Source organism: Styela clava, chromosome 2, assembly GCF_964204865.1.
Source record: "Styela clava chromosome 2, kaStyClav1.hap1.2, whole genome shotgun sequence".
NCBI classification, from domain to species: Eukaryota; Metazoa; Chordata; class Ascidiacea; order Stolidobranchia; family Styelidae; genus Styela; species Styela clava.
In genome coordinates this window covers 30,036,458-30,062,502 of record NC_135251.1, presented here as the reverse complement: position 1 = coordinate 30,062,502, position 26,045 = coordinate 30,036,458, and the positions used below count along the sequence as shown (strand labels likewise).

General features: G+C 32.4%; 1 protein-coding gene across 2 annotated transcripts in view; it reads left to right on the top strand.

Moving 5' to 3' along the window:
- Positions 1 to 26,045, top strand: part of LOC120335351 (uncharacterized) — a 62,637-nt gene that overhangs the window by 21,208 nt on the left and 15,384 nt on the right. For both annotated transcript variants that reach the window (XM_039402844.2, XM_078110128.1), the window contains exons 26-59: positions 383 to 587; positions 668 to 786; positions 1,628 to 1,769; positions 2,775 to 2,923; positions 3,325 to 3,465; positions 3,660 to 3,796; positions 4,174 to 4,346; positions 4,886 to 5,220; positions 5,479 to 5,624; positions 6,218 to 6,369; positions 6,841 to 6,995; positions 7,661 to 7,835; positions 9,598 to 9,859; positions 11,581 to 11,773; positions 12,042 to 12,159; positions 12,324 to 12,457; positions 13,052 to 13,320; positions 13,748 to 13,935; positions 14,252 to 14,585; positions 15,130 to 15,297; positions 15,463 to 15,636; positions 16,177 to 16,621; positions 17,344 to 17,659; positions 18,146 to 18,285; positions 19,036 to 19,143; positions 19,572 to 19,947; positions 20,675 to 20,901; positions 21,437 to 21,538; positions 22,428 to 22,642; positions 23,119 to 23,380; positions 23,740 to 23,891; positions 24,513 to 24,670; positions 25,112 to 25,291; positions 25,808 to 25,947. In XM_039402844.2, coding sequence (XP_039258778.2) covers positions 383 to 587; positions 668 to 786; positions 1,628 to 1,769; positions 2,775 to 2,923; positions 3,325 to 3,465; positions 3,660 to 3,796; positions 4,174 to 4,346; positions 4,886 to 5,220; positions 5,479 to 5,624; positions 6,218 to 6,369; positions 6,841 to 6,995; positions 7,661 to 7,835; positions 9,598 to 9,859; positions 11,581 to 11,773; positions 12,042 to 12,159; positions 12,324 to 12,457; positions 13,052 to 13,320; positions 13,748 to 13,935; positions 14,252 to 14,585; positions 15,130 to 15,297; positions 15,463 to 15,636; positions 16,177 to 16,621; positions 17,344 to 17,659; positions 18,146 to 18,285; positions 19,036 to 19,143; positions 19,572 to 19,947; positions 20,675 to 20,901; positions 21,437 to 21,538; positions 22,428 to 22,642; positions 23,119 to 23,380; positions 23,740 to 23,891; positions 24,513 to 24,670; positions 25,112 to 25,291; positions 25,808 to 25,947 — 6,690 coding nt within the window. The remainder of the gene's footprint in view (positions 1 to 382; positions 588 to 667; positions 787 to 1,627; positions 1,770 to 2,774; positions 2,924 to 3,324; positions 3,466 to 3,659; positions 3,797 to 4,173; positions 4,347 to 4,885; positions 5,221 to 5,478; positions 5,625 to 6,217; positions 6,370 to 6,840; positions 6,996 to 7,660; positions 7,836 to 9,597; positions 9,860 to 11,580; positions 11,774 to 12,041; positions 12,160 to 12,323; positions 12,458 to 13,051; positions 13,321 to 13,747; positions 13,936 to 14,251; positions 14,586 to 15,129; positions 15,298 to 15,462; positions 15,637 to 16,176; positions 16,622 to 17,343; positions 17,660 to 18,145; positions 18,286 to 19,035; positions 19,144 to 19,571; positions 19,948 to 20,674; positions 20,902 to 21,436; positions 21,539 to 22,427; positions 22,643 to 23,118; positions 23,381 to 23,739; positions 23,892 to 24,512; positions 24,671 to 25,111; positions 25,292 to 25,807; positions 25,948 to 26,045) is intronic.

Sequence of the window (26,045 nt, the reverse complement as noted above, 5' to 3'; positions counted from 1 at the left end):
TGTTATCTTAAAATACAATTGTTATGGAAAATGGTATTTGTTACAAAATGTTATTTAAAATACAGGTCAATATTGTTGTTTTGGTCAAGTTTGTCTTGACTTTAGCTACATCAATTTTGATCGTTTTGTCTAGATACAGTGAAATCGACCTACACAAGATAAAAGTGGCAAACTTATGCAAATTTTAATGCACTTTGTTGGTTTACTCAACACTAGTTCAGTATTTTTATGAATTTAAAAATGCGATTTTCGAATGTTTCCAATTTGATAAAACAATGAGAAGCTGATGACTGCTCATTCAAAATAATTCTGGATTATGCAACTTTCCTCTGCAGTTTTGTGTTTAAATAAACTACTTTTTGTGTTCAATTGAATTTTACAGATAAACATTACTGGGTTGGAATTAGAGACAACAGTCCGGCTGATTTCAAGGGAAGTATGGTTCACAGAAGTTGGGTGGGAGATGGAATCGGTGAAACTTTGAAAGAAGATCAAATATACGTTGATAAACTACAAAACCAAACATTTATGATTCAAAGTTTTGCTGTTACTATGGAAAAAGAGAAAGTTGTTTCCCATAACGACAGGTCATTTCAATCTAAGTTATTCTGGTCATTATACACTTCATATTTTAAAAATCAAATTTTTTACTTTCACTTTTCTTCAGATGCATGTACGGTGATCCTGAAAGTAAAAAAGTATTTAGTCAGTCATGTATGTATAATGAAGGTGTAGGAATGAAATGGATGTGGGCAACTCATCAACATCTATACAATCTCGACGCAGGTATTGTTTTGGCAGAAAGTCATTTACGGTACACTCACTCATAATTAATAAGTTGATAATATGGATGGAGTTCACTTGATCATCATTTATTCAGAATGTGGTAATGTAATCCTATCACTAATTCTTAATAAGGAAACCATTTGTTAATTTTACTAAACAAATGGTTTGATAGACATTTATTTTTTTTTATATCAAATGCTACAAAATTTTGTACTCTGTCATGTTTAAATCATTATTTAAGAAGAGGAAGGGGCTAATTTTTTCCTCAGTTTTAAATCTGAATTTTCAGTAAAAGTTAGAAACACTCTGTGGTTTCTTCTCATTCAAGAGAATAAAATGGAGAGTTTTTTCAACTACTTACCAGTGGTTGATGACGTAATTGTCTAACTGAAGTTCAGCATAAATAATGCAATATAACAGGGGAGTAATGGAAAGTTTGAATCTGTGTTCATAATTCTTCCTGCAAGTAAACAGTATCCGTATTGCTGTTTCTGTCAGTTGGAAGAATAATGGGCTTGTTAAAAAGAGGATGTATTTTAGCCGAAGCTTCATTTAATTAATTTTTTATGTTTTTGCTGCTATATTATCGTTAAAGTAGCACAAGCAATGTTCCATTACATAAAAAAATGTCTGCCATTGACAACTCAACAACTTGCCATTTCGGTGTCCAAATTTTCCTTATTGATTATTATCTCACTGAAATTATTTAACCTATTTTAATTGATGAAAATTCTTCTATCTTTTAATAGTGCATGAAATTTTTTTCACTTTCATTTTGATATGAATATGCATATGAATGGTTTACCCATTATTTACTTATATTTTGAAATTGATATTTTAGGTTTGTGTCTTACTTCGGAAGAACATCCAGGAGATTCAGACGAAACAATTCCAGATTCTGTGCTTCTATCAGAATGTGATATGTATAATAAATCACAAATGTTTACCTGTGGACCTGAGAACGGTTATTTATTGAGATTAAGGTGTGTTATTGAGTGAATCAAATAATCATGAGATGTTTTTGTTTCCGTTAGGTGAATTTATTTATTACCTAATAATTATATTTTCAATAAATCAGCATTTACAACTGAAATTAATGTATTGCATGATCTGTTTTTGTTCGAAGGTTATTATTAAATAATTTTTCAAAATGAAAACAAGAGCAGTTTTGGTAACGCTGTATTTCTCAAACTGTGTTCTGTGGCACACTAGTGTACTGTGAGAAATTATCAACTTTGTCGCTGCAATTTTTAAACCTAACGTAATTTTGTTTCAGTGATTTAATATAACATTATCTAAAGTTCTTCAATAATCAACATTGTCTACCCGATATATAGTTATTCAAGTGCATTATTTATTCAAAACTAATTTTGATAATTACGGAAAAGATTACTCAAGCCAGAAGGGCTAGTTTAACGGAAATGTGATACCAAAGTAGCATTTAATGATTCATTCAACATCTTCAGTTTGCTCGAAAGTTGCGTTTGCTGTTTTTTTCAATAAAAGAGTAGAAAAATGACCATCAAAATCGCAAAAAGGCATTTTTGATTTTTTAAATGTTTGTTCATAAATTTGTTGATAAATTAAATGATCACTAGTGGCACTAAATTGCCAATTGTTTTTTTTTAACCTTCAGTCAGTGGCGCTCAAAATTTATGTTTGTTATCATTTTCTTCATTTGAAGTTTCACCTGCTCTGAATAAGCATGTATTTTGAAAGTGCAATAGACTCTTTGATTGAACCAGTTCTTTAAAGAAAATGCGAGTCCATGCTGAAATGGTCTATAAATATGTGTATTCATAATTATCGGGGATCTGTGGCCTAAAATACTTACAACCCGTAATGGGTATAAATGTGAATATACATACATGGTAACGAGAAATAAGTCATCAAAAACGTTAACATACTGTTCGAATTACCATTACATGTATTACGATATGTGTTAATAGTGATAGTATTTGATTTTATTAAAATTCTTATTTTTGCAGGCATAATCCGAAATCTTACATTGTGTTAGAGCAATCACATCCAAATGGTGAAATTCGTATAGGTTCACACAGAGCTAGAGGAAACTTGGCAATGTGGCACACCTTCCCTGACTTTTATTATTTATGTCATTGGAATTTCAAGCAACCTGGTAATATGATTGTTTGCATTTGTGTTTGATTTTCTATCATGATTGTGCCCTGTCACTTTATGGAGTGATTATATTTTGAAAGATAGCTTAGTTATGTAGGCTCTGAACTACAACCAACAAAAACAAAACTTGTATTGGAAGTTTTTTGGGATTTGCAAACCCAAATTTTTGAAACTTGGGAATCAGATTTTGTATAACGATTTCTACCAGATTATCTGCTGTTGTTATTACCTAATATTCTCAGAGCAACATACGAACTAAGGATTAGTTAGTTCTAACTGAATCCTTTCAGTGTCATTGACAACTGTTTCTGAATGCTTCTCGCTATCCAACTTCAGGTCAGAGAATTTATTTTTTCAGCTTATAAAAAGTGTAAGACCATTGATAACTTTTGTTTTTAGATTCAATATTCTTGGTGCATAAAGATTCTTCTCCAAATTTCAATAGTTTCTTTAGAGAAGATGATGATCCATGTCGAGTCAATATGACTGGAGCTACTCTAGCCAGTACAACTCGGGTTTCTGAGTACATGAGCACTGAGCGTATGCTATTTTTAAGTTTTCCTAACATTTGCATGCATTAGATCGAATTTATGACAACCACTGCTGTCTGGCAGGTGTATATAAAACTGTCAATTGGCACTTAATGTAAAATAATTTATATCTAGAACGTTTTATCAAGTTTCTTCCATATCATGGATAAATACCTGGAGTTGGATATCCATTTTGTGTTTCAGAATTGGATTGGTGTGCTTGTGCCTTTATTTATGATGAAAATGGTGAGAAAGTGAATCGTATGCCAAACACTCTGGAGTCCTGTTTGTCACCAGGACTCTCGTCTGATCCTGGTAGTAGTGAACTGAAAGAATGTAAAGTGAGTGATAATTCTATATTATTATTTGTTTCGATGTGTTTCATCTGCAAAAGTAATGGCATCATTTTCAACCTACAAATGATAATATGCAATGGCACAGTGGTTTCAGCATTGGCCAGTTTAACATCGCAACACAGCAAAAACATTGAAAATACAGGATAAGAATTTTTCATATCACGTTGAACATAAAGCAGTCAAAAGAAGGCACTTTTGTTTTTTCATATGTTTTAAATTCGTTGAGGCTTAAGAGTTTGATTGATCTCCATTACTTGAAATTCATTATAGAAGAATACCATATATGAACTAAGCAAACTAGTAAGCCAACATATGAATGATTTCTATCACACAATTCTCAAATTTTATCGTTTTTGTTCAAGTCGCAAACTTTTGCTGATTCACTATGTCAACGTTCAAATAAAAGTAATCCAGAACACAGAACAAGACCTGAGATGTGCGTGAGTATTTCTGTACCAAGAAAAGATGATGTAAAATTGGAGGTACGACAATGTGATACAATGCTGCCTGGTTTCATTTGTGAAGAACCAGCTCAGTAAGTGAAGATTTTGGCTTAACTTCAAAAATGAAATTGCAGCAGTAAATTCTATGATAAATGATAAAAATATAAATGTTATTTTGCTGTTTCATATTTATATTTATCCTGGGGGAAATTGAAGACAACAAGATGGCTAATCACATGGCGTACCACACCTTTCGTCCAGTTATCGGTCGATGTTGGGTATGGAATTAGTCCAATTATTTGTTTCGGATGCGTGGAGTTTCAGATGGTGTTCTGGGACCACCCCTACTTTGGCGAGCAGTCCAGCAATCTTTTTACACATAGTTATTCCCCCACAGGATTTGCACCTGTGAACCCATGCTGGGTAATATTCCTAATGCTTACGATGTGCCAACCGTCGGGCCACAAATATATTTATAGGTAAAATTTATTTCAACGGTATGTAGCGAATGATATTTATAGTGTTATTTGTATTAATATGATTATTTGATACTAAATTTCTTTTGAATAATTTCTAACAATCTCCAAACATACCAACTTCTCTTTTTAATACAACACTCTTTTTCACGTAGATGGGCATGCCCAATACCAATTGAACCTAAAAACTCAATATCAGTTTTTGAAACAAACGACACAAGCAATATGCAATTTAAATATGGTTCTGAAGTTGAAATCACATGTAAAGATGGATATTGGCTTGAATCATACTCCATGTATAGCATGACAATTGTTTGTAACAAATTTTTACACTGGGAAGTGAAGCCAAGAAAAATACGCGAGGGAGATGTGGAGAACTTTATTGATAATAGAGTAAACAGAGAAGAAGCAGTGAATGACATTAGATGTACGAAAATTAAGTGTGAAAAACCTCCCAAAATTATGGGAATGAATCTTGTCAGTGTAACAGGTATATGCCATTTACTTTCATTTGCTGTAGATTCTGTGATTTTACTAGTTATCTCTATATTGGTTCAGTCTGTAACTTTCTGGTCCATATGGTTTTGACAAGGCATTCTCATTTTTGTGGTACATTTTTCTTTTGGATAAATTGGTTATTTTGGAACTTTTTATGATATAAAATACTGGCATAGTCGAGCTGCTAAGCCATATAGTAATTTTCGTTGCTTTCTATGTCTTTTCTGACAGTTTAACTTTCTCTGTTCAGATGAATCCTACATTTATACGTCAGTGGCATCCTATGAATGTCTAAGTGGCACATGGCTCAGCGCCACTAAACTACAACACAATGCAACATGCATGTCTGATGGTGTGTGGCAACCATTGCCTGGGGATAAAGAATTATGCAAATCGGTTTGTGAAATATTTCAACAGTAGTTCACATGTAGAATACTTGGTTGAGATGATAAAAAACGAATATGAGTATTTTTCATGGTTTTATGCACATGAATTTTGTCATATCATTCAACGCTGTTATGGTAAAAGTTATGCACTTGAGGACCTGTTCATTGCTCTACATTAAATATCCGTGATACTGATATATTCATTGTACATACGGTATATGATATATGGAAAATTTGGGAATGTTCGAAGTCAGTAGACTTCAACAATATTCATCTTGGATATATATTTCAATAAATAATTTTCTTATTTGAATTCTACACACACATTTTAAATCCTACCCAAGGTTTTGTTTGCTTTCTTGATCAGTTTGATTTGCTTTTTTCAATTACTATATCGTCTGTCATGCTCTTTATGGAGTCGAAATTTATACTTATAAACATACAAATGCAATGATGAGGAATAAAAAATCAAAAGCTTTTCCAACAAGAATTTAATTTTTATTTTGTATTTAAAAGCATTATTAAATGCTTTATTATTCACTGAAAATTTGTACATTTTGATTGGTAATATATAAGCATCTTAATTTATAATATAATCTGCAGGTGACGTGTCCCGACCCTCAACCGATAGAAAATGCGAACATGACGTATGATGGAAATGTTTACAATTCACGATTGACCTACAAATGTAATAAAGGATTCTGGTATTCAAGAGATCACAGCATTGTTTTTAGTTATTGCAGTAAAGATGGACGGTGAGATGTAACTGAAAATATATCACTTAGGATTTCTAACTTCTTATTTTTCTTATTAAAAAATATTCTACAAATCATCAAAAATCATTTTTTGTTCAACTTCACGTTTTGTCATGGTTATATGGCTGTCTAACTCTTTCTACCTATCGTAATAAAGTATATTAGAAATGAATATCGTAGGTCTCTTTGAAATTGATTATTTTTAAATATACAATAATGGTACCCAACAGAAAATTGTAGCTATAATTGTAGCATAACGATTATGAGGTCAAAATGAATTATGATGGATAAAGTGATAATTTCAGTATTCCAGACATCTGTTCTAAAGGGTGGTAATATTTCAATAGTTTACACTTTTACCAATGCTTTTATCCTTGTTTTTATCATTTAAGTATTATCTTTATGGTGATTATAGAGTCAAAATAAACTTACTGGATATCAAAATTAGTACATAGACTCTATAAATTCCAGATGGATACCTGATCACATAAAACAGAATACAACATGTGTTCCAATATCATGTTATACTCTTTCATCGTCAACATTATCAGATGCAAAGATAATGCAAATAGATGAGCAAACCATATATGGCTACAAAAATATTTTGACACTCCGATGCGAACCTGGTATGCTGATTTGATTTTCATTTCTTATTGTTAAAATATTGGATTTTGCCGTACATGGCATTTTGAAATGATCGTTTTAGGATAAAAATAATGCAACTCTCTTGCAACTCTCATATGCAACTCTCTATGCAACTCATTTCAAGATGCCATGTACTGCCACCTAATTATGCCATCAAGAAGTTGGTGTCAATCATAAAAAAGTAAAATATGTTTTTTCATAAATATGTCATTATGCAAGTGTCATGAACTTTGATCCTTGTCTGCAATTTGTTGAATGATAAAATAGCAGATGCTGTTAAGGTAAAAGTGTTTAGTTACTCGCCAGTTGGTGCAAGTATTAGGAATATGCTTATCATCACACCTCTGATTACCCTGCATGGGTTCTCAGGTTCGAATTCTGTGGAGAAAATTATGTGCAACAGGATTGTTGACTTCTTGTCACCGTAGTGTGTTTCACGAAACCCCTGGTTTGTTACGGCTTCATCCACCATTATATCTATGCATCTCGAATCAAATAGCTGGTTAACTATTTCCATACCTAACATGGACTGGTAACTGGACGAGAGGCTTTGGTTTGTCATATGATTTAGCTATCTTAATAGTTTTTGTTTCTCCAAGAATAAATATCTACGGTAATTCTTATCTAGTCCTACATTTTTGTTCAGGTTATTGGTTTGATAAAGATTCCTTTTCTTTGAATTTCACTTGTAATGAAGATGGATTATGGAATCCTTCTCCACCTGATAATGTACAATGTGAAAGAATTTATTGCAAGCAACCTGATGATGTGGCAGGAGCTGCGAGATTTGGAACTGATTATGCATCTGGGAGTCATGTAAGGTGAGGTGATAAACAATTTTATTGTCAGCAAAAGTTATATACTTGGATCAAGTAACTCAGTCTCAACTTGCTTGTTAAATTCAACAAAATAAAGTGGCCCATGAAAAATTTTTGTATGGCGTGCTAAAGCCTCAAGCAAATACTTGAAAAAAATAAATATACTCTGATAAATACCAAATTAAAACAGTTCTGTAAAGTTAGAGGCTTGTCGCCAGACTGCCATGACTGGTGGTTGTTACTAATTAATCAGAAATGAAATAAAAATAGTTTTGTTACTTACCGACAATTTGAAAGCATCTGCAAGAAGACATTGACTCTCTACGCTCTGCTGAAAAATTCCCAGGCATAAAGAAATTATGGTAAATTCAGTCGATTGATAATTGTTGGTTTTTTTAGTAGCCTATTAATATAGAGAGTTTAAAATGCAAATTAATTAGCATACTGTATCCATATGTTCTCTTGTAATATATCAAACTAAAAATATAATTACCAAACTTATCTGGACTTGACTATTTATTCATATTATTTAAAATTTTTATGATCCAGTTTAACTGCTGTTGTAATTAGATAGATAGATAGATAGTTTATTTCGAAAACTCCATAGCAAACCTAAATTTAAAATGGAGAATTCTGGAGGACAAGCAAAACCTACAAAAAAGTTTAAAACATGAAGTATCTCATGTGCCTGCCCACCAGCACGCACACAAAAACACAAACCCAATTAAATGAGGCTTGGGCCAAACTTAAAAAACAAAATACACGATAGTAATAAACTTTCGGGCTGTTGTACTCTCTTTCAACAATTACGTTGATAATGACCAATACTTACAACCTCATGCAAAGATAATGTGGGGAGTAGAATGTAATAAATTTGCGACGATAGTCATACTCATGAAGCCATGAAAGCTTTAAGAAAAACCAAGCCATGAAAAACTACACTGATTGCTAGATTGGGCATTGCGGAAAAGGTGATAAGTGGTTTAATATACAAACAAACGCAAAACCATGGCGGCAAATTCGGTGTGCGGACACTCATAAAAGCAATTATTAGGAAAAACACTAATCACACGTGAGCAGGTCTGTAGCCTAATTGATACATTGACGTGGCCAACATTGTTAAAACAGTACCGGTATACACACAGAGAGAACAAATCAAAAATATGCCACTAAATGAATGTTTAAAAATGTTACACTGTAAGTTACACTGCAAACTATTTACACATATATAGTTGAATACTCAGTATTCAAGCGGAATTTCTAGAAATAGCAGTATATCATACTCTTTGTCACAAAATAAAATATCTGAATCAATCCCTGTTGTATTCATCTTTCGATTCTGTTATGATGTCCGTATGTTGCCTTTATGCTGCCATGTAATTTCATATTTCGGCCTTTACTTGTTGATATTCCTTAAGTGCTGGTTCATTGTTGTCAATCTAATCTTTCTGCGCCGTTCAAAAATGCGACCGCACCCGACGACTGCCAAACACAAACTTTAAATCCAATCTTTTATCCATAAACTTCTTTAATTCCGGTGGATGGGCCTTGATCATGTTGATATCACGAGATACAAATCTAATAGTAAATACCGAAACACACAGCGCGTAGCATTCCAGTCCAACAGCATTGATTGATCTTTCATCTAACAGAGCAACAAAAACACGTCCGACCCAGACGGCAGTCTGGCAGAAGATACTTATTTTGATGCATGGTCAATATTTTTACATTTAATAGCTGATGCCAGATTCTTCTATCTTCATAGGTACTATTGTGCTCGAAGAAATTGGATCAGAAGGCAATTTAAAATACATAGCCCACACTGGGGATTATGTTTAAGATTGCATGGGGCTGTCAGATCAGAGATTGCTCCAACAGAAAGCACGGATGTGGTTGATGTTACCCTCGATAACAACTGTGATGGACGTGATACACCGTACCATTGGTGGGTTTGGCAATGGTCGTTTCACTTGAAAAATCATGCTACTGACAGATGCTTGACTGCTGCAGCGATTCCAAATTTAAAGGTAACTTATGAAATCTGGATTGTTATTTGGTCAAAGGAATATATTATAACAGATAGTACATGCAATATAAAATCAAGGATAAAAGCATGGTTCATGTGTCAGGAAAAAAATCAAAACAACAAGCAATATTTTGTTGAGTATTGTAAAATAGAAGCGACAGAAAATAACCTCTGAAAAATGAAATGGAAAAGGCATCCGCTTTCTTACTTGCACATATAAAACACAGTGAACCACACTGTTAATGTCAAATTCATACTGAGAGAAACATTCTAAAAAAAAAACGAACATATCTGGAATGGGTATTCACAGTCTCTGGGATAGATAGCAGTTTTGGATACTATAGAAATAGTTGAAATGAATTGGTCAACAAATCTTCTTGTAGATCAGGGATCACCAACCTTTTCGAAGCCGAGGGCTACTTTCTGGGTACCAGTCCAGATACCAGTCCAATGTACACTTCTAAAAAAGTCAATTTGCTCGATTAAGCTTCAATTATTGATAAAACTGGCATTTAGGATTCTTCAGGAAATCAAACGATTATTACAACATAGAAAATAAAGTACTATCTATGGCACTTCCATTTTCAAACTGAACATTTTTCAAATTGTTTTTGAAGTGATCACTACAATAATATCCTCGGAAACCACAGATCCACAATGTACCTACTTTTTTACGAACACCATGCACAAGCCTAAGATAAAATGAACTTGACTGTTGTACTGTCAAATGTTACATTTATAAACACATTTAGCTAATTATGAATATCTTGTTTTCAACGAGGAGCAAACCAAAATCATACAAATTTGGTCTAATGCTCTCCACCAGTGTGTTGTATTACGGGATGTAACTTGGCACTGTAACTACGAGCGAGTCTCGCAGATTTTCGTCAATGAGGAGTGTTCCGTGTTTAGTTCCTGGTGGAGTTCATGTCAGAAAAAGTTGATTCACAAAGATAGCTTGAACCAAACACTGGTATCGTAAAATAGGATAACTGTTTGATTAAAACGGCGATCTTTTTTTGCTCTTACCACGCTGTCCAATATATAGTGACAAGATGTGAAATATCTCCTCATTTTGTCATTGCTATAATCGCCCCGCGAATGAGACATACACGAAGTGGTAAAAAAAAATCCACCTCTTCTTCCTCGTGAAAATGGTAGGTTTTCTTTCGTTTTTTTGTCATTTTTCTTTGAAATCTATAATTGTATTATTGCTGCTTCACAAATCAACGGACAAGAAAAAACGCGGGTTCGTAGAATGTGATATCTGTGTGACATCATAATTGAGAAAGTATTAAATGACCCGTCACAATACTGAGGTGAAATACTAATCAGGATGATCGTTACAAAAAAATAATTCACATATTGTCATACCCAGTTCCCACGTACAGACATAAGTGTGATTTATACAAGAATAGCATGACAAAAATAAATTGATGTAGCTTTCTTATAAGCGTGGTTATTGAGCTTATTTCGGAACAGTTTGCGGGCGACTGACATGGTCTTCACGGGTGACTTGGTGCCCGCGGGCAACGGGTTGGTGACCCCTGTTGTAGATAAACAATTTTCTTGGAACTTTAGTATACTTGGTTTAAGAGATAGCATATTTATAATTATTAGACAAATGAACTAATAAACTGTTCAGCTTTCAATTCTTAAAAATGTTTCCATCGTGTCATTGATTAATTTTGTGAAACATTAACAAAATGAAGTGTTTTCAAGGATGATGTTGTGCCATTGCGTGCTGAACCTTGTGATGAAGGAAATGTTTTTCAAATGTGGACATGCTCATCAGGTCATACAAATGAATGGTTAATTGTATTACGAGGTTCTGGCAGAGGCGGATATCTAACAACTGTAACTGATGATAAAGCATATTGGTCTGGACAGGGTAACGTCATTCCATTAGTAACAGGTAAAACAGATTAGAAAATTTGTTAGTTAATTCCTGTTAATAGCTCATTCTTATACTGACTTTGATTAATTTATTTACTTACCTGTTTATTATGTTATTCTGTGATATGAATCTGGTAACTTATTTTTGTAAGAAGTTCTCGTGGCTTCAATGAAACCTATCGATAGCTATGCATATATAAATGTAAATATTCAATACTACATAAGTTATTAAATTGTATTCAGAGATTATAAATCAAAAGATAGACCTCTATCAATGTTTTACTTAGGGGATCATGAAGCTACTAATGTTGAGAGTTATTGGAAGATATATGGAAGTAATGACATTGGAATGAATATCTGTATAATGAAAGAAGGACAATTTTATGAGGAATCCGTTTGTAACAGGTGAATTAGAGTGTAGTTAACATGGTTCATTGTGATGAACATTGGGACATTCTCTTTAGAGTAACATTTATTCTATTAGAATGTCCACTAATCTGAAATGTCTAACATGAACGGTTTTAAAATATTGATATCATGAAAGTTCTTTTTTTATATTTTGTTTGAAGCTTTGGTGAATGGTATCCTGATCCACATGATATTGAATGTTCTGTTGTTAGCTGTGGTGAACCTATTGAAATAATAAATGCTGATGTGTGGAATGAATTTGACGATGTTCATGAAGATAGTCAACCAGATTCTCGTAAGCATTTTCTAAAATAGAAGTACGAAATACTGTGCATTTTCTGTTGAAAAAATACAGAATCTATACCAGACGATGCAAAAAGTAATTGGTTTGAATATATTTCTTTACTATTATGAATATTATCTCCCATTCTTCATGTGGTTGTAGTCTTATTAGATTTACGGTTAAACCTGGTGATGTTTATATGCTATTTCTTATGAATAATTACAACCATTCTTGATTATTCTAAATGAATATATTTGCTCAGTGAAATGATGCAATATGTGGATTTTACTCCAAAACTTTATGATGACTTGTTTTTTAATTGGCTGACTTAAAAGAGTACAGCAGGGTTGACAAACACATTTAGAGATGTAAGCCATATATTTTAAAAGAAACTAAATATTTTAAAAGTTATGAGCATGCAAATACCAAAGCCAAAACAGTCCCATTTTTTATTTTAAATCAGAAGGATATATATAGCTTGTGAGTTTATATTTAAAATAGTCAGTGGAATGCATATTTGCTTATGAATATTTTGCTGGTTGTTGCTGCCAAAAAAATCTTCTTGTTAACTTCTCACACACTTCAATCCTATGTTTGTTTTTGAAGATCGTTTCTTTGATGTATTCTCTCATGTGGAAACAAATTATGATGTCGGTGCACGAGTTAAATACAAGTGTAAAACTGGGTTCTGGATTGTACCGGGAGTTTATTCTTTTTCAATAACATGCTTGGATAACAGTCTTTGGGACCCAGATCCTTATAATATGGCTTGCCTGCCTGTGACTTGCCCGTCTCCTAATGTCACATCTCATTCCAAAGCAATAATTCAAAAAGTGTTAGACACCAAAGATCCTTTGTTGTATACAAAGGAAGAGGTTTGTTGAATTATTGTAGACATTGTTTTATTGATCCAAAGCTTAAGCAATGAGTTGGCTGCTTATGAAACTACTGTTTAACTTTGAAGATGAAATAATTTGAAAATTTTATTTGAATCCTCTGTACTTGGTAATATTATGTTTGTATGGTTTCATTAGCTACCATTCAGTGTACATACAAGCATTGCACATAAACGATATCAAATATATAGATTATGTGTATCAAACTCAAGGCTTTAAACAATTTCAACATCACTGTTTTTTGTTCATTTCATTGTTTTGTTCATGTTCAATTTTTAATGTAGAACAAGTGCCAATTTCACTGAATTTATCCCTTTTAATCGCTCATTGAATATTAATAAGACTTTTATGTGAGCAACTTTGCAGACATATTTCACAAAACCATGGAGTATCAAACTTTTTATAGGTAATGCAAATGCTGGAAACTCCAAGTTCTATTCCACCATACAGAGGTGACATTGTTTTTGGATATAAATTGAATGTATCATACATTCCAATGTATTCTGACCATATCAAATTAGTCTGCCTGCCTGGATTTTGGATTGAACGTGATTCTCTTTCAGATGAAACAGATAGAAATCAATTTATACAAAGGTAGCTATTTTGATCATAAGATGATGTTGCTAGCTACTAGTGAAGTCCGGGTACCCAAACTGATGAATACTACGGTAGTTTGTGGTGCTTTATTCATAGAGCAAAATTTTACACAGGAACATATGCTATCAGATTTTAATGATACTTTTTATTATTAATGTAAATATTTTGTTTCGTCTATTGTTCATTTTTGTGTAATAGGAAGCTCATCCTGAACGAATTTGTTGAAATTTTGCAAGCCTTAAAACTTGAAATGTTGTTCTTTCACTTCATTTTTGAACAAGATTCAAAAAGCATATTTTTTTTACCATTTTAGTGACATGGATGGGAGTAATATTCTCAAATCTCAATGTCTCTGGAATGGTTCCTGGAGTTTGCCAAATATTCATGATGCATTATCTTGTGTACCTTTACATTGTCATGATCCTGGTCAGATCGCAAATAGTGCGCGTGTTAGTGACACAGTATTAGTAATGGATCAAGTAAACGAAACATCACCAATTAATGCCACCAATCTCAATAATACTGGTGACATCAATACAAATTCATCGAAAAATGTTAACAGTACTCGATCACTGGTTTATAATGGGACGAATGATGAATTGAAGTTGTTTGGATACAATAGTATTGTGCAGTATCAGTGTGATATGGTAAGTATTGTCATAAACCCTTTTAAAATTTCTCTTTGTTTGTTTTATATGTATACAGTATATCATACTATGATTTTAAAGTTTTTGAATCACTGAATTAAAAGCACTGTCATAACGAATTTCCTGACAATCTGTGGATTTGAACATAATGAATGTGTGGACTGGTGAACATTGTGACAAAAGTTTTTTATCAGTGGCAAATATCAGAAAAGCTCTTTTCAAAGTTTCATATCAAATTCACTGTTGTACATTTCAACAGTAGTAAATGCGATACAATTTTGCTGATATCATTAGGATTGTTTATTTTTCTGATATTTCAGAATTCCTTATCAGTTTATTGTTAACAGTAACATTTGTCTATTATAAGTCAAGTCTTGTCTTGATATATCTGTAAATATTAAAACCTTTTTAGTGAGCGGAATAATATCTGAAATCATTGCCAGTACTCCAACATTGTTTTTGTTTACCTGTAATTACTTTTCCAGTTAACCAAATAACGGTTCAGATCAGTTCATTGTTGTTTAATGACCTCAATGTTTTTTAGGGATTTTGGTTTACAGTATCTCGAACTTATTCTGAGATTCGTTGTAATGAGACAGGTTTATGGCATCCTGACCCTGCTCAACTTAAATGTGTCCCAGTTTCTTGTGGTGATCCTGGTACAGTTGTTGACGGCATCAAAGTTGGAGAAAATTATTCTGTACATGAAGAAGTAAGTTTTCCTTCAAGACTTAACATCAGATTTAACAGGGAGTTATCAGGATTCAAGAGTTTCTTTGATAGAGGAATTTTTTGCTATATTTTGTTTCAGAAATCTCTTGCAATGTGGAATATTCTTATTAGACCCTTAGACTCAATCACAGTTGTATTATCTTAGGTCTTATATCAATGCAATGAAGGTTTTAAAATTGGAAACAAGTTATCAGAACGAAGGGTCAAATGTATGGGAGATGGTCGATGGTTTCCTCCACCTTTCTCCATAAGATGTGACCGAGTGGAATGCGGTCTTTTACCTCAGATGACACATGCCTATTTTTACAATGAAACCAAGGTTTGTATCAACTTTAGTTTTCAATCGACATATACATAGCAGCTTGTAATGGTATCGATATATGAAATAGGTTCAATAATAATGCGAAACAATCAACAGCATATTTCAAAAATTGATGGAAGGAGTCGCATCTCGTCGTTTTGCGCATTGTGCTAAGCGTTTGAAAAACCTTTGACACCATAGTGCTGATTACTCTGCTTAAGTTCGACTTTCGCCATCAAGTCCATGCATCTGGAACAAAAACCTACTTAACTATTCCTCTGTACCCAACATGGACTGGTAACCAGGAGAGAGGCTGTGGTTCACCACATGACTAAACCATCTTATCAACTTTCCTCTCTACGCATTCCTTTTTAATTTGGAGTGTTGAAGAATCCTATCAAGTTACCTTCTGATGTAGCATATATAATAGATAGTGATAGATACATATTTATCTAAGCATTCCCACAAACATAAACATTGCCTCATGTTCTTATATCAAAGATGTTAGACTTCCTTATTAATTTCCCTCTCCTTGTGAAAAAATAATTTCAATTCCAGAAATATAAAGAAAAGTTTACTGCAGGGGATGAAGTCACAATGAGATGTAAATCTGGATATCAAATCGATGCCAGAACAACTGAAATCAAATTCAAATGTGATTTACAAGGAGAATGGGTTCCCGGAGATGAATCTGAACTTGGATTATTTCACTGCATTGTAGCTATATGTCATCCTCCTCCTGTTGTGGCAAACTTGCGTTTGTTAGATTCAAGAATTCAATATCATATTGATGATCATGTGTACTATGTATGTCCACATGGATCTACTCTTAGAGGTTCTGATGATTTTATGTTAGATGTGACTTGTAAATTGAATGCAACAGTTCCTGTTGTCCGAAATGAAGTAGAAACTGATCGTGAAAATATAAAAAGAGTTTATGAATCGTATTGGTATCCAGATATGACTGATATTACCTGCAATATATCATCTTGTCCCCACCCAGGTAAAGTTTTATAAAGAATATTTAAAAAATATAGAACGATTTTTACATTAATATTTGTGAAACTTCTATGTAATTTGTGTATCCGTCTCTGCGAGTCGAGTCTTTAACTTAAAGGGCCTAAACTTGGAAACGCCCTTTTGTGAAAAGAAGAAAAATGTAACTTCCACTGTAACTTTTTATTGAATATTGCTTCACACTATGAATAGATTTAGTAGGCATTATTTTTTTGAACCTATTGCAACAAGAAGCCAAATTTTATTAAAAAACCCAAATTTAAATATTTATCCTTTTACATTGTTTGTATAGATTTTGCATTTTACAACTAATATATATCTAAACCTGGTTGGAATGACATTTTTTATTATTTCATCTTTTGCATTTGTATCCCAAATATATTGAGTTAAATGGCGGGACAAAATTTGATATTTGCCTTTGAACCAGTAATAAAGCGGTATTATTAACTCTTTTATGAAATTTTTTATGAAAACTAATTGAGGTATGAAATTTGTGAAATGATCAGCTTTAAAATCTATTGTTATTTTGCAATATGTTCAAATAGAATTTTTTTCAAGATTTCAGTATTAACAAGTTTACAAGTGAAAGCTTGACTTGCAAGCACAGACATGAAAATCTTAAAAACTCTATTTCACATTTCAATTTGTTGTATATGTTTGAACCAGTAATTAGGAGAACATTTTGACCAGTTTCTTCTTTTTTTTCAGGTTTGATTGAAAATACCGCATTAGTTGTCGATGGCACAAAGTATGAAGACATTGCAACATATTTTTGCAATATTGGATACAAATTTCTTGAAACTAATGAATTAAATGCTAATATACAATGTGGAAAACTAGGATTATGGATTCCAGACCCTCAGTCATTAGTTTGCGAACCAATACAATGTGATGCTCCTGATATAAATACTATGATAGAGATCAATACAAATCGAAGATATAATTCATCATATTACTATAATGATCAGATATCATTGTCGTGTCCTGATAAATACTGGCTTGTTGGAATAGAAAAATCCGCACGGTAACTGCTATTGCTACTTGTTTTAAATACAATGCATAGGATTCGTATATACTGAGCAATGTAACCCAAAACTATAGTACACTTATTTTATTTTAAAGTCAGTCAAGGTTTTAAGGTCAAATGTTGTAAATCAAATCAAAGTTTTCAATTTCATTTAAGCTTGAAGTAAACTGCATTTGTTTGCTATTTATGCCTATAGATGCCAAATATGAATTGAAAATGTGATATTCATTATATTATGATTCTGCTAAAAATCAAACTTGTACATGTTATTTCAGTATATATTCAAAATAGTTGATTATCACTTAATGAATATTTCTGTTCATGTCCCAATTTGACGAATTTCAGTGAATGTATTTCAATATTAATTTGATTTTATAATCTGATTTGAGATTTTGCTTTTATGAAAACAGTTGTTTTATTTAAATGAAAATGAAAACACCAAGAACTTTTAACTTTTTTATTTGAAAATTTTTTTAACTTCAGGGGTGAACAAGAAATATTGATTGAATGCTCTGAAGATGGAAGTTGGACAGTTGATACAGATTCATTTGTATGTGAAATAATACATTGTATACATCCTGGTATCATATCTGATGCAGTTCTACTAACCGATATCAATCCAGGTAAATCCTAAACTTGATGTTCAGATGTTTGGTTAGAACATGCCATATATTAGTGAGGGAATGCATTTCAGGTGCCTCTTCTATTCGCAATAAAGTTTTTATTTATGCAAAATTTTCGAACTGTCATTTTCATCTTTAGTTTGTTCTATCCTATTATCCTTGTACAAAAAATGTCATTACCCGACCTATACAGTACATATTAAGTTGTATTATAAAATGTCTTCTTTGATATAGACATGATGTCAAGCATATGTAGTGAATATTATATTGAAATTTAATATTCTATCATATTTAATACGATATGTCTTGTATTAATTCATATCCCAAGCGCCATAGCTTAGCAGTTGAAGCGTTAGATGTTACTGTATTGACATCACAGGTTACACATATCTGGTTTGAATCTAATACCCACCGTCTCACCCGAGTTGTAATAAATTGGGTAGGTAGTGCTATAAAGGGAAAATTTTCTTCAAAATAGCTACTTACATATTAGTGCCGGCTCTCTTGTACTGGGACTTGTTTGGGCATTATATAAAAAAGAATTGGAATCTGGTATTCATTGAGTGTGTCTGTTGCTTGCTATTGGAGAAAGGTTTTGCTGTATTGAACAACTATTATTGGACCCACTTCTTTATGTAGTTACACAATTTATCTTTAATGGTTTCATCTTGAATTGTCATTTAACATTTTCTCCTTTATTAATGTATCATATTTAAACTTTTTGTAATTGAAAATCTTATTCTTTGTCAGAACCAAGTGAATTTCCTGTATCAGCTTATATTTCTATAATATGTAAAGAAGGATTTGTTCTATCAGTAACCAGTACTAGATCTTCTCAATTTCAGTGTTCCAACACAGGTTTGTTTTATTAATTAATTATGTAGATTTGCTTATTTATTTGGAAGTGAAAGAATTTGTCATACTTTTTTAGGTGAGGATGCCCATTTTAATTTGCTCTGTTAGCTTACTGGGAAGATAGGCTGCTGATATTATCCTTTTTTTCATATTGCATGAGCTGATCATTCACCAATGTGTGTTGTGTGCTGAACATTCTTGTTCAAATTTGATTTTTATTATTGAAGTAGCCTTTAAAAGTGATAAATACCTTGAATATATTTTAAAAATTTATATATATATCGACACATCACTTCTTGAGCTTATGCGGCATCTATAAATATCTTCTCCCAACTTCAAGTCTTTATTAAAAAAATTAATTTTTTACGGTAGTTTCAATTTCAAATTGATGGGTTGTATTTCAATATGATAACTTATTTATGGTTTTACAGGTCGATGGACTCCAGTTGATCTTTATGATAATCCACCAAGTTGCGTACCTCTTGCTTGTCCTGATCCAGGAATGAGAAATAATTCTGTTAAAAACGTGACTGGGTTTGGTGTTGGACATCGCATCATTTATCATGCTTTACCCGGATATAGATCTGCACTATCAAAGAAAACGATTGTAGTTTTAATTTGTTCATCCGGTGGAAAATGGATTAAAGAAAAGGATACAGTTGATGAACCAGAACCTGCTGTAACCCACCAATCTCCAGTTGCAGATTTTATTGATCTTAACATGACCTACTTTGATCAAAACATAAATTTTACTGAACCCAATACAAGTTATTCTGACCCAAACTCAACATTATCAAGAAAGAAAAGGTATTTTTGTATTTTCATTTTGTCTTGAATAAAAACCCTAAATAAATATTTATTTCAACCCAACGTAGCACTATACTTGAGATTCTATTTTTAAGTAAACAATTTGTAAATCTGTAATCAAATTCTAGTGAAGAATATTTTTTTATATAAAATGAATATCTTATCATGGATGTTTTACGAAATTACAATTACGATTTCAAAACAATACAAAAATGCAATTATTTTGCAATATTATTAAAATTTTTAGCATTTGATGTTGGCGCTACATGCCAAATGCAATCAGTTGCTTAAATTAGTCATAACTTCAGTAACGGGTTATCGTGGTCTTTTTCTTGATCTGTTATGATTATTTCGATCATCTATTTATCCAGTGATGGGATACAAAATTTGTATTGAACTCACTAACAACAGGTTCCCTCACTTCAGAAAACCATGGCAAACTTAGTACTGGTTCGTCAAATGTATTATGGACGTCACTATGGAAGCTACATTAACATGACATACTTAACATAAATCTAATACATAACTTTCGAAACCAATATAGTCGTCATATTCGGTGCACAATACTCATTTGTTCAACGTTTGATCTAATAAAACGAAAATGGTTCATTGATTATCACAACGTTCTAAAAACAGGTTTACATGAACTCGTGCAAACCCTGAATATTGCCAACATATTTATTTGTAATTCTTTCATTTATATTATTGATGTTATTGTTTTATTCAGATATATTAGTTCAAACGCATCATCAGTACGAGTCAACAATTTACTTGATGCATTATTAACTTTTGTGCCTGCTGATTGTGACCTGCCAATAAAACTTCCCGAACATTTATTTGTCGATAAAAGTCAAAATGAGACGACTTATCCTCGCGATTCCAATGTGACTTTGTACTGCGAAGAAGAGTATGCAATCACACTTGAACAGGATTCAGTTAATTTAACTTGTTCTGGTATAGTTTTTGTTTTATCTAAACTGAGGTGCACTATCTTGAAGTTTCAACTACCAATTCGTTGAATTCCTTACTGCCGGACTTCATTGCTCACAGATTTCAATTTTTGAAGAGTTTTATCAACTGGTTTTGGGGAGTGGTGAGTACCCCGTCAATGTGTGGGCCTGATGGCTCCCAATATATTCTATAATAAAGATCTGTCTGTAGCAAATTTAGTTGGATAATTTGCCAAAACCATACAAAAACTCGAAAATAACAACAATAGTTCATTTTTAAATAGATGTCTGTACCCTGGGTTTTAAACTAGCTTTAGTTTCCTGCAGATTCCCTCCCTCAGTAAAATGTATTTTGTCTGGTTGGGAAAAGCTAACTCGACTTGATCCTTTTATGTCACTAATAGTTTGAAACTACCATTTCGAATTATCTTTTTCCTTTTGAAAATCTTCACACATGTTTATACATACTCATTAAATGGCATGTGTAAGTCAGCCACTATTAGTTTACGCTGATCACTTTATTTTGTACCATGATTTAGATTTTGGAGAATGGAAACCAGATTACACACAAATTAAATGTGTCTCTAATGAAACAATTTATTGTGGTTTACCGAAAGAAGTTGATAAAACAGACTTGATTGGTAAGTCCAGTTAAGTATATAAAAAATAATAATAACAGAATAAATATTGGTTCTACACGTATCTTTACTTTCTTTTAAAAATTTGAAGCATACTACTGATTCATTGCACATACTGAATGTAGTTTTTGTATAAAAGAAACTTTCCTGATTTCCTTGATTTTCAAAAAAAGGCTTAATTAATCAATGGATTGAGTCATTTTGGGGGAGCTCTTGAACCACAATAAATAAATGTATATTCGAAAAAGTTTCTGTGCCGCAATTTAATGTTCAGTCCGTTTTTTCGAATGTTCTATGGTTTGTTGTAATACAAAAAATGAATGTGTCGTGAGTTTGAAAAGTTTGAGAATATCTGCACTTGGACATTGATCTTGATAAAATACCACTAACATCTCATACTTCTTTTCCTACATATTGATAAATGCCCCACAAACAATTTAGCATATCATATAGATCAGGGGTGGACACAGTTTTTAAACCAGGGGCCAAAAATGTTGCCCACCTAGACTGGCCGTCCACGTAAGGGTGACGTAAAAGTTACATTTCATAAACAATATTTGCAGTGTTACAAAATAATAAGCCTCGTGCCATGAAATGAATTTAATCGCAATCTCAACAAATTCCTTGGGAGTTTTTTAGCTAAAACATCAAAATTTGGTTTCAGTTTGGTTGTGTCAGCATCAGGCGGGCCAAATTGAATTACTCAATGGGCCGGATTTAGCCCGCGGGCCGTAGTTTGCCCATGTCGAATATAATTGAAGCTTTTTCATGATCTTCAGCTTGAATATTTTTAAGTTAATGATATTTTAAGATCCCAACAAGTTGTGTTATCATATAACCTTTAAACCATGCTTATTCATATTTGCCTCAAATTTCAATATGTAATATTTAGGAGACTCTTACAGTATTGGAAGTGAATTGATAGTGAGATGCCAGGCTGGTTACGAAGTAACAAACGGCACTTCAGAAGTTACTATCAAATGTATGTTGGATGGACAATGGAAACCAGATACAGAAACGTTGATTTGCAAACCTATTGTTTGTACTCCACCCCCTGCAATATCGAATGCGGAACTCAACTATAATAACTTGGCTTTCAATAGTAAGGTAGAAAAGTTAGTATTTGATTGGATGTGGCATAATTTAAAAATTTTATATTCTACATCGAATGAGTCATTGTCCGACTTATTGTAAACACACTGCTGTTATTTAACATACTACACTGTCCAGAATTTGCAGGCCTGAAGTCTGGGTTTATTTAATATGTGAAAATGGATCACTGAACTTTCCTCAACAGAATGGTGCTGCGCTTCCAACATTTTCTGACTTGCACTGAAACTTTTAACTGGATAGCAATTTACATGCCTTACCTGGAATGTTTTTTTTTTTTTTTTTTTTTTTTTTTTTAATAAAAACATCACATTATATAGACACAATATCACATAATACATTTATATAAACACAATAACAATTGCATTTCAAAAAAACGAGCCTTACCTGGAATGTTAAGCTATTGAAAGGTTGTGTTCTCCCATGTGGTGAAATTGTTTTATTGTCTTCTTTTAATTTTCTATTATTTTTAGGCATCTTACCAATGCAATGATGGCTTTAATTTCAACAGCCCAGGAATATATAAAAAGTTGACAATTACTTGCATAAACAGTGCCTTATGGCGTCCTGATCCTTCACAATATGTTTGCGTTATGGTTGGTTGCTCTGAGCCATTGCAAATTCCCTATGGCGAAGTAAAATATAATGATACACAATATGGAGCAACGGCAAGTTATTTGTGTCATGGTGGATATATTCTTAGCGTCGATGGACAACAACAAAATTCAGCAAATGGTGAGAAACTGACATCAAGTTATTAATTACTGGTAAATAGATTGAATTATTTTAAATGTAACTCAAAATATATGTTTTGAATTAATACTCGATTCGTAGCATTGGAAAATCATTATTAACAAATATCATGATTGTTATCAAAAGTCGATAAAGTTCCATGTTGATTGTTAGATTTCCAGTTTAGAATATAAATCACCAATTATTGATATTATAGCAGTAACTTGATGCAGCATTTCCTTTAATTCAATCCTGCAAATATTACTCATAGACTTATTGATATATGCTTACCCATTTATAAACAATTGCCATGCATCATCTTAGATAGCAGTAATGATTTTTTTTTTCATTTTTCCATCAAGCTTCCTGTAATACTGATGGTTATTGGACATTTGGATCTCCTGACAATCCTACTGATATCAGACATGTGAGGTGCGAACCAACAACTTGCACCAAGATTCCACCCCCAATTACTAACTCACATTCTGTTCTTTTTGCTGGAAACTTTTATAAAGTATGTATCCATATTTTATCCTGCAACATAGTTTTTTTTTAAATTGTTTGCCATTGCCTTTTTGAAATCTGAAATAGGGGATAGTTTTTTAGGGTAACATATATTTGAGATTTTGCTAGCAACAAATTGATGTTTTGAACATAAGGAGATGACAGGGGTGAGCAAAAACTCACATTAACGTGACATAACAATAATACAGTATTAACAAAATTCCTGTAGTACGTTTAGTCAGAAAATAAAAATCAAACTGTCTCAAACTAACGCAGACTTGCATAAGATGTTAAATTTGTGTAGAAAAAATACAACACAAATTGCAACAGAACTCAACGTGTTGCTAGTTTCAAGTCTCACAAGATGAATTTGGACATCTGCAAATGTAAGCATAGTTTGTACAAAGAATAGCAATACTACAAAAATTATCAACTAATGAGCAGCATGACTTCCGCATACCTTGTGAAAGTGTTTCACAAACCCCAAATTATCCCCCGCTCATTCAAGTAAAAAATTTTAAGTTTAATTAAAATGCTAAATTTTTATATTGCATCAGCAGAAATAAGATGCCTTATAAATGTTTTTGTGGTAAAATCAATTCAAATAATGTTTGTGTTTTATTTTTTCTAGTCAACTGCATTGTATCGATGTCTGACAGGATATGAGACACCATCTGGTGTAAAATCATTTAATTATACTTGTTCTGAAAATGGTACATGGGTACTGAATGCTGATAATGTTACTGAAGCGCAATGTAGAAAAGTTAAATGTCCACTTGAACCAACAATGTAAATGGCAAATATTTTCTCGTTATTGATATTGGTAGTCTGAGTTATTATTAACCAGATGAGTGAATTGGGGATTCTACTTTCAAAATTTTATTTTGTTTGCTTCAATTTCCAGTTATGTATTAAATCCCGACAATGTTGAATGATAAAATGATAGGAGCTAATTGAGCTAATTAATTGGCTAGTAAGCAATTGCATCGGTCGCTGCGATTAAAATAAACATTTCTTCATCTCCGTTATAACAAACACATTAGCATGGACAGAATTTGAACCACCCTAGGGCAGCGAGGAGTCTAGCAATTCTATCGCACAAAATTATTCCTATAGGATTAGAACCTGCAAAACTACACAGGGATGAAAAGCGTGTCCTAACACTTAGCATGATCTGCCAATCAAAGAGCCAAGCACTAAACAAATATATTTCTCGTTTTGCTTCTGCAGTGATGAAATTCAAAGAGCGTTCAAGCATAACAATGAGTTTTTGTCTGAACCAATCAGACAAGAGTATGGTGACATAATCAAACATCAATGTAAATCAAAAGATCACTTACAATTCATACAAACTTGCACATGGTTTGGGAAATGGGAACCTGAGATGAAATTATCTTGTGCTGAAGTCAAGTAATCTAATTATTATGCTATTGGGAGCATGTTTTAACTTCATGAATTAATTAAGACTGTGAATTTTTTTAATTTTATTGAATCTTCAGCATGTCAACTTAATCATAGAGCAATGAATACATTTGTGTTTCATCTCGATGTTGTATGCTAATTTAGCTAAAGGGTTCAAATTATGCTCGTATTAGAACCTAGGTATAACCAGTGGTGATATTCAAAATGTTAAGAATGGTTTCTTTTTTGTATCGAACTCACTAACAACTAGTCCCCTCAATTCAGAAAATCTGTATATTTCATTCGTAACATTTATATCTACGGAGAAATTTGAATTTTGGATTCGAATATTGATGTCTATGATTTGAATACCGATATTCAGATCATTATCCAGATTAGAGAAGTGTATATATGTTGTTATTTGAAACTATGAAATTTTGAATAGAATAATAAACAAAAATAAAAATTTAAGATTCTGGAAAGTTTTTGCAACATGATAATACATTTTAATACTTTCTACTTTAGATGTGCTGAACCACCAAAAATGGATAATGCTCAAGGTACGGGTGATAAAGAATTAGGATCTACATGGAAATATACTTGTAATGATGGATATGAAATTAAACATAACATGAATAATGTTAAAATGGAATGTGTTAAGAATGGTATGTAATCACTTACTCTTGAATGTAGGCTGCTATTTTATAATGTAGGACATAATAATAGTATACTAATAGAGATTTTTGCCACTAATGTTCCCAGG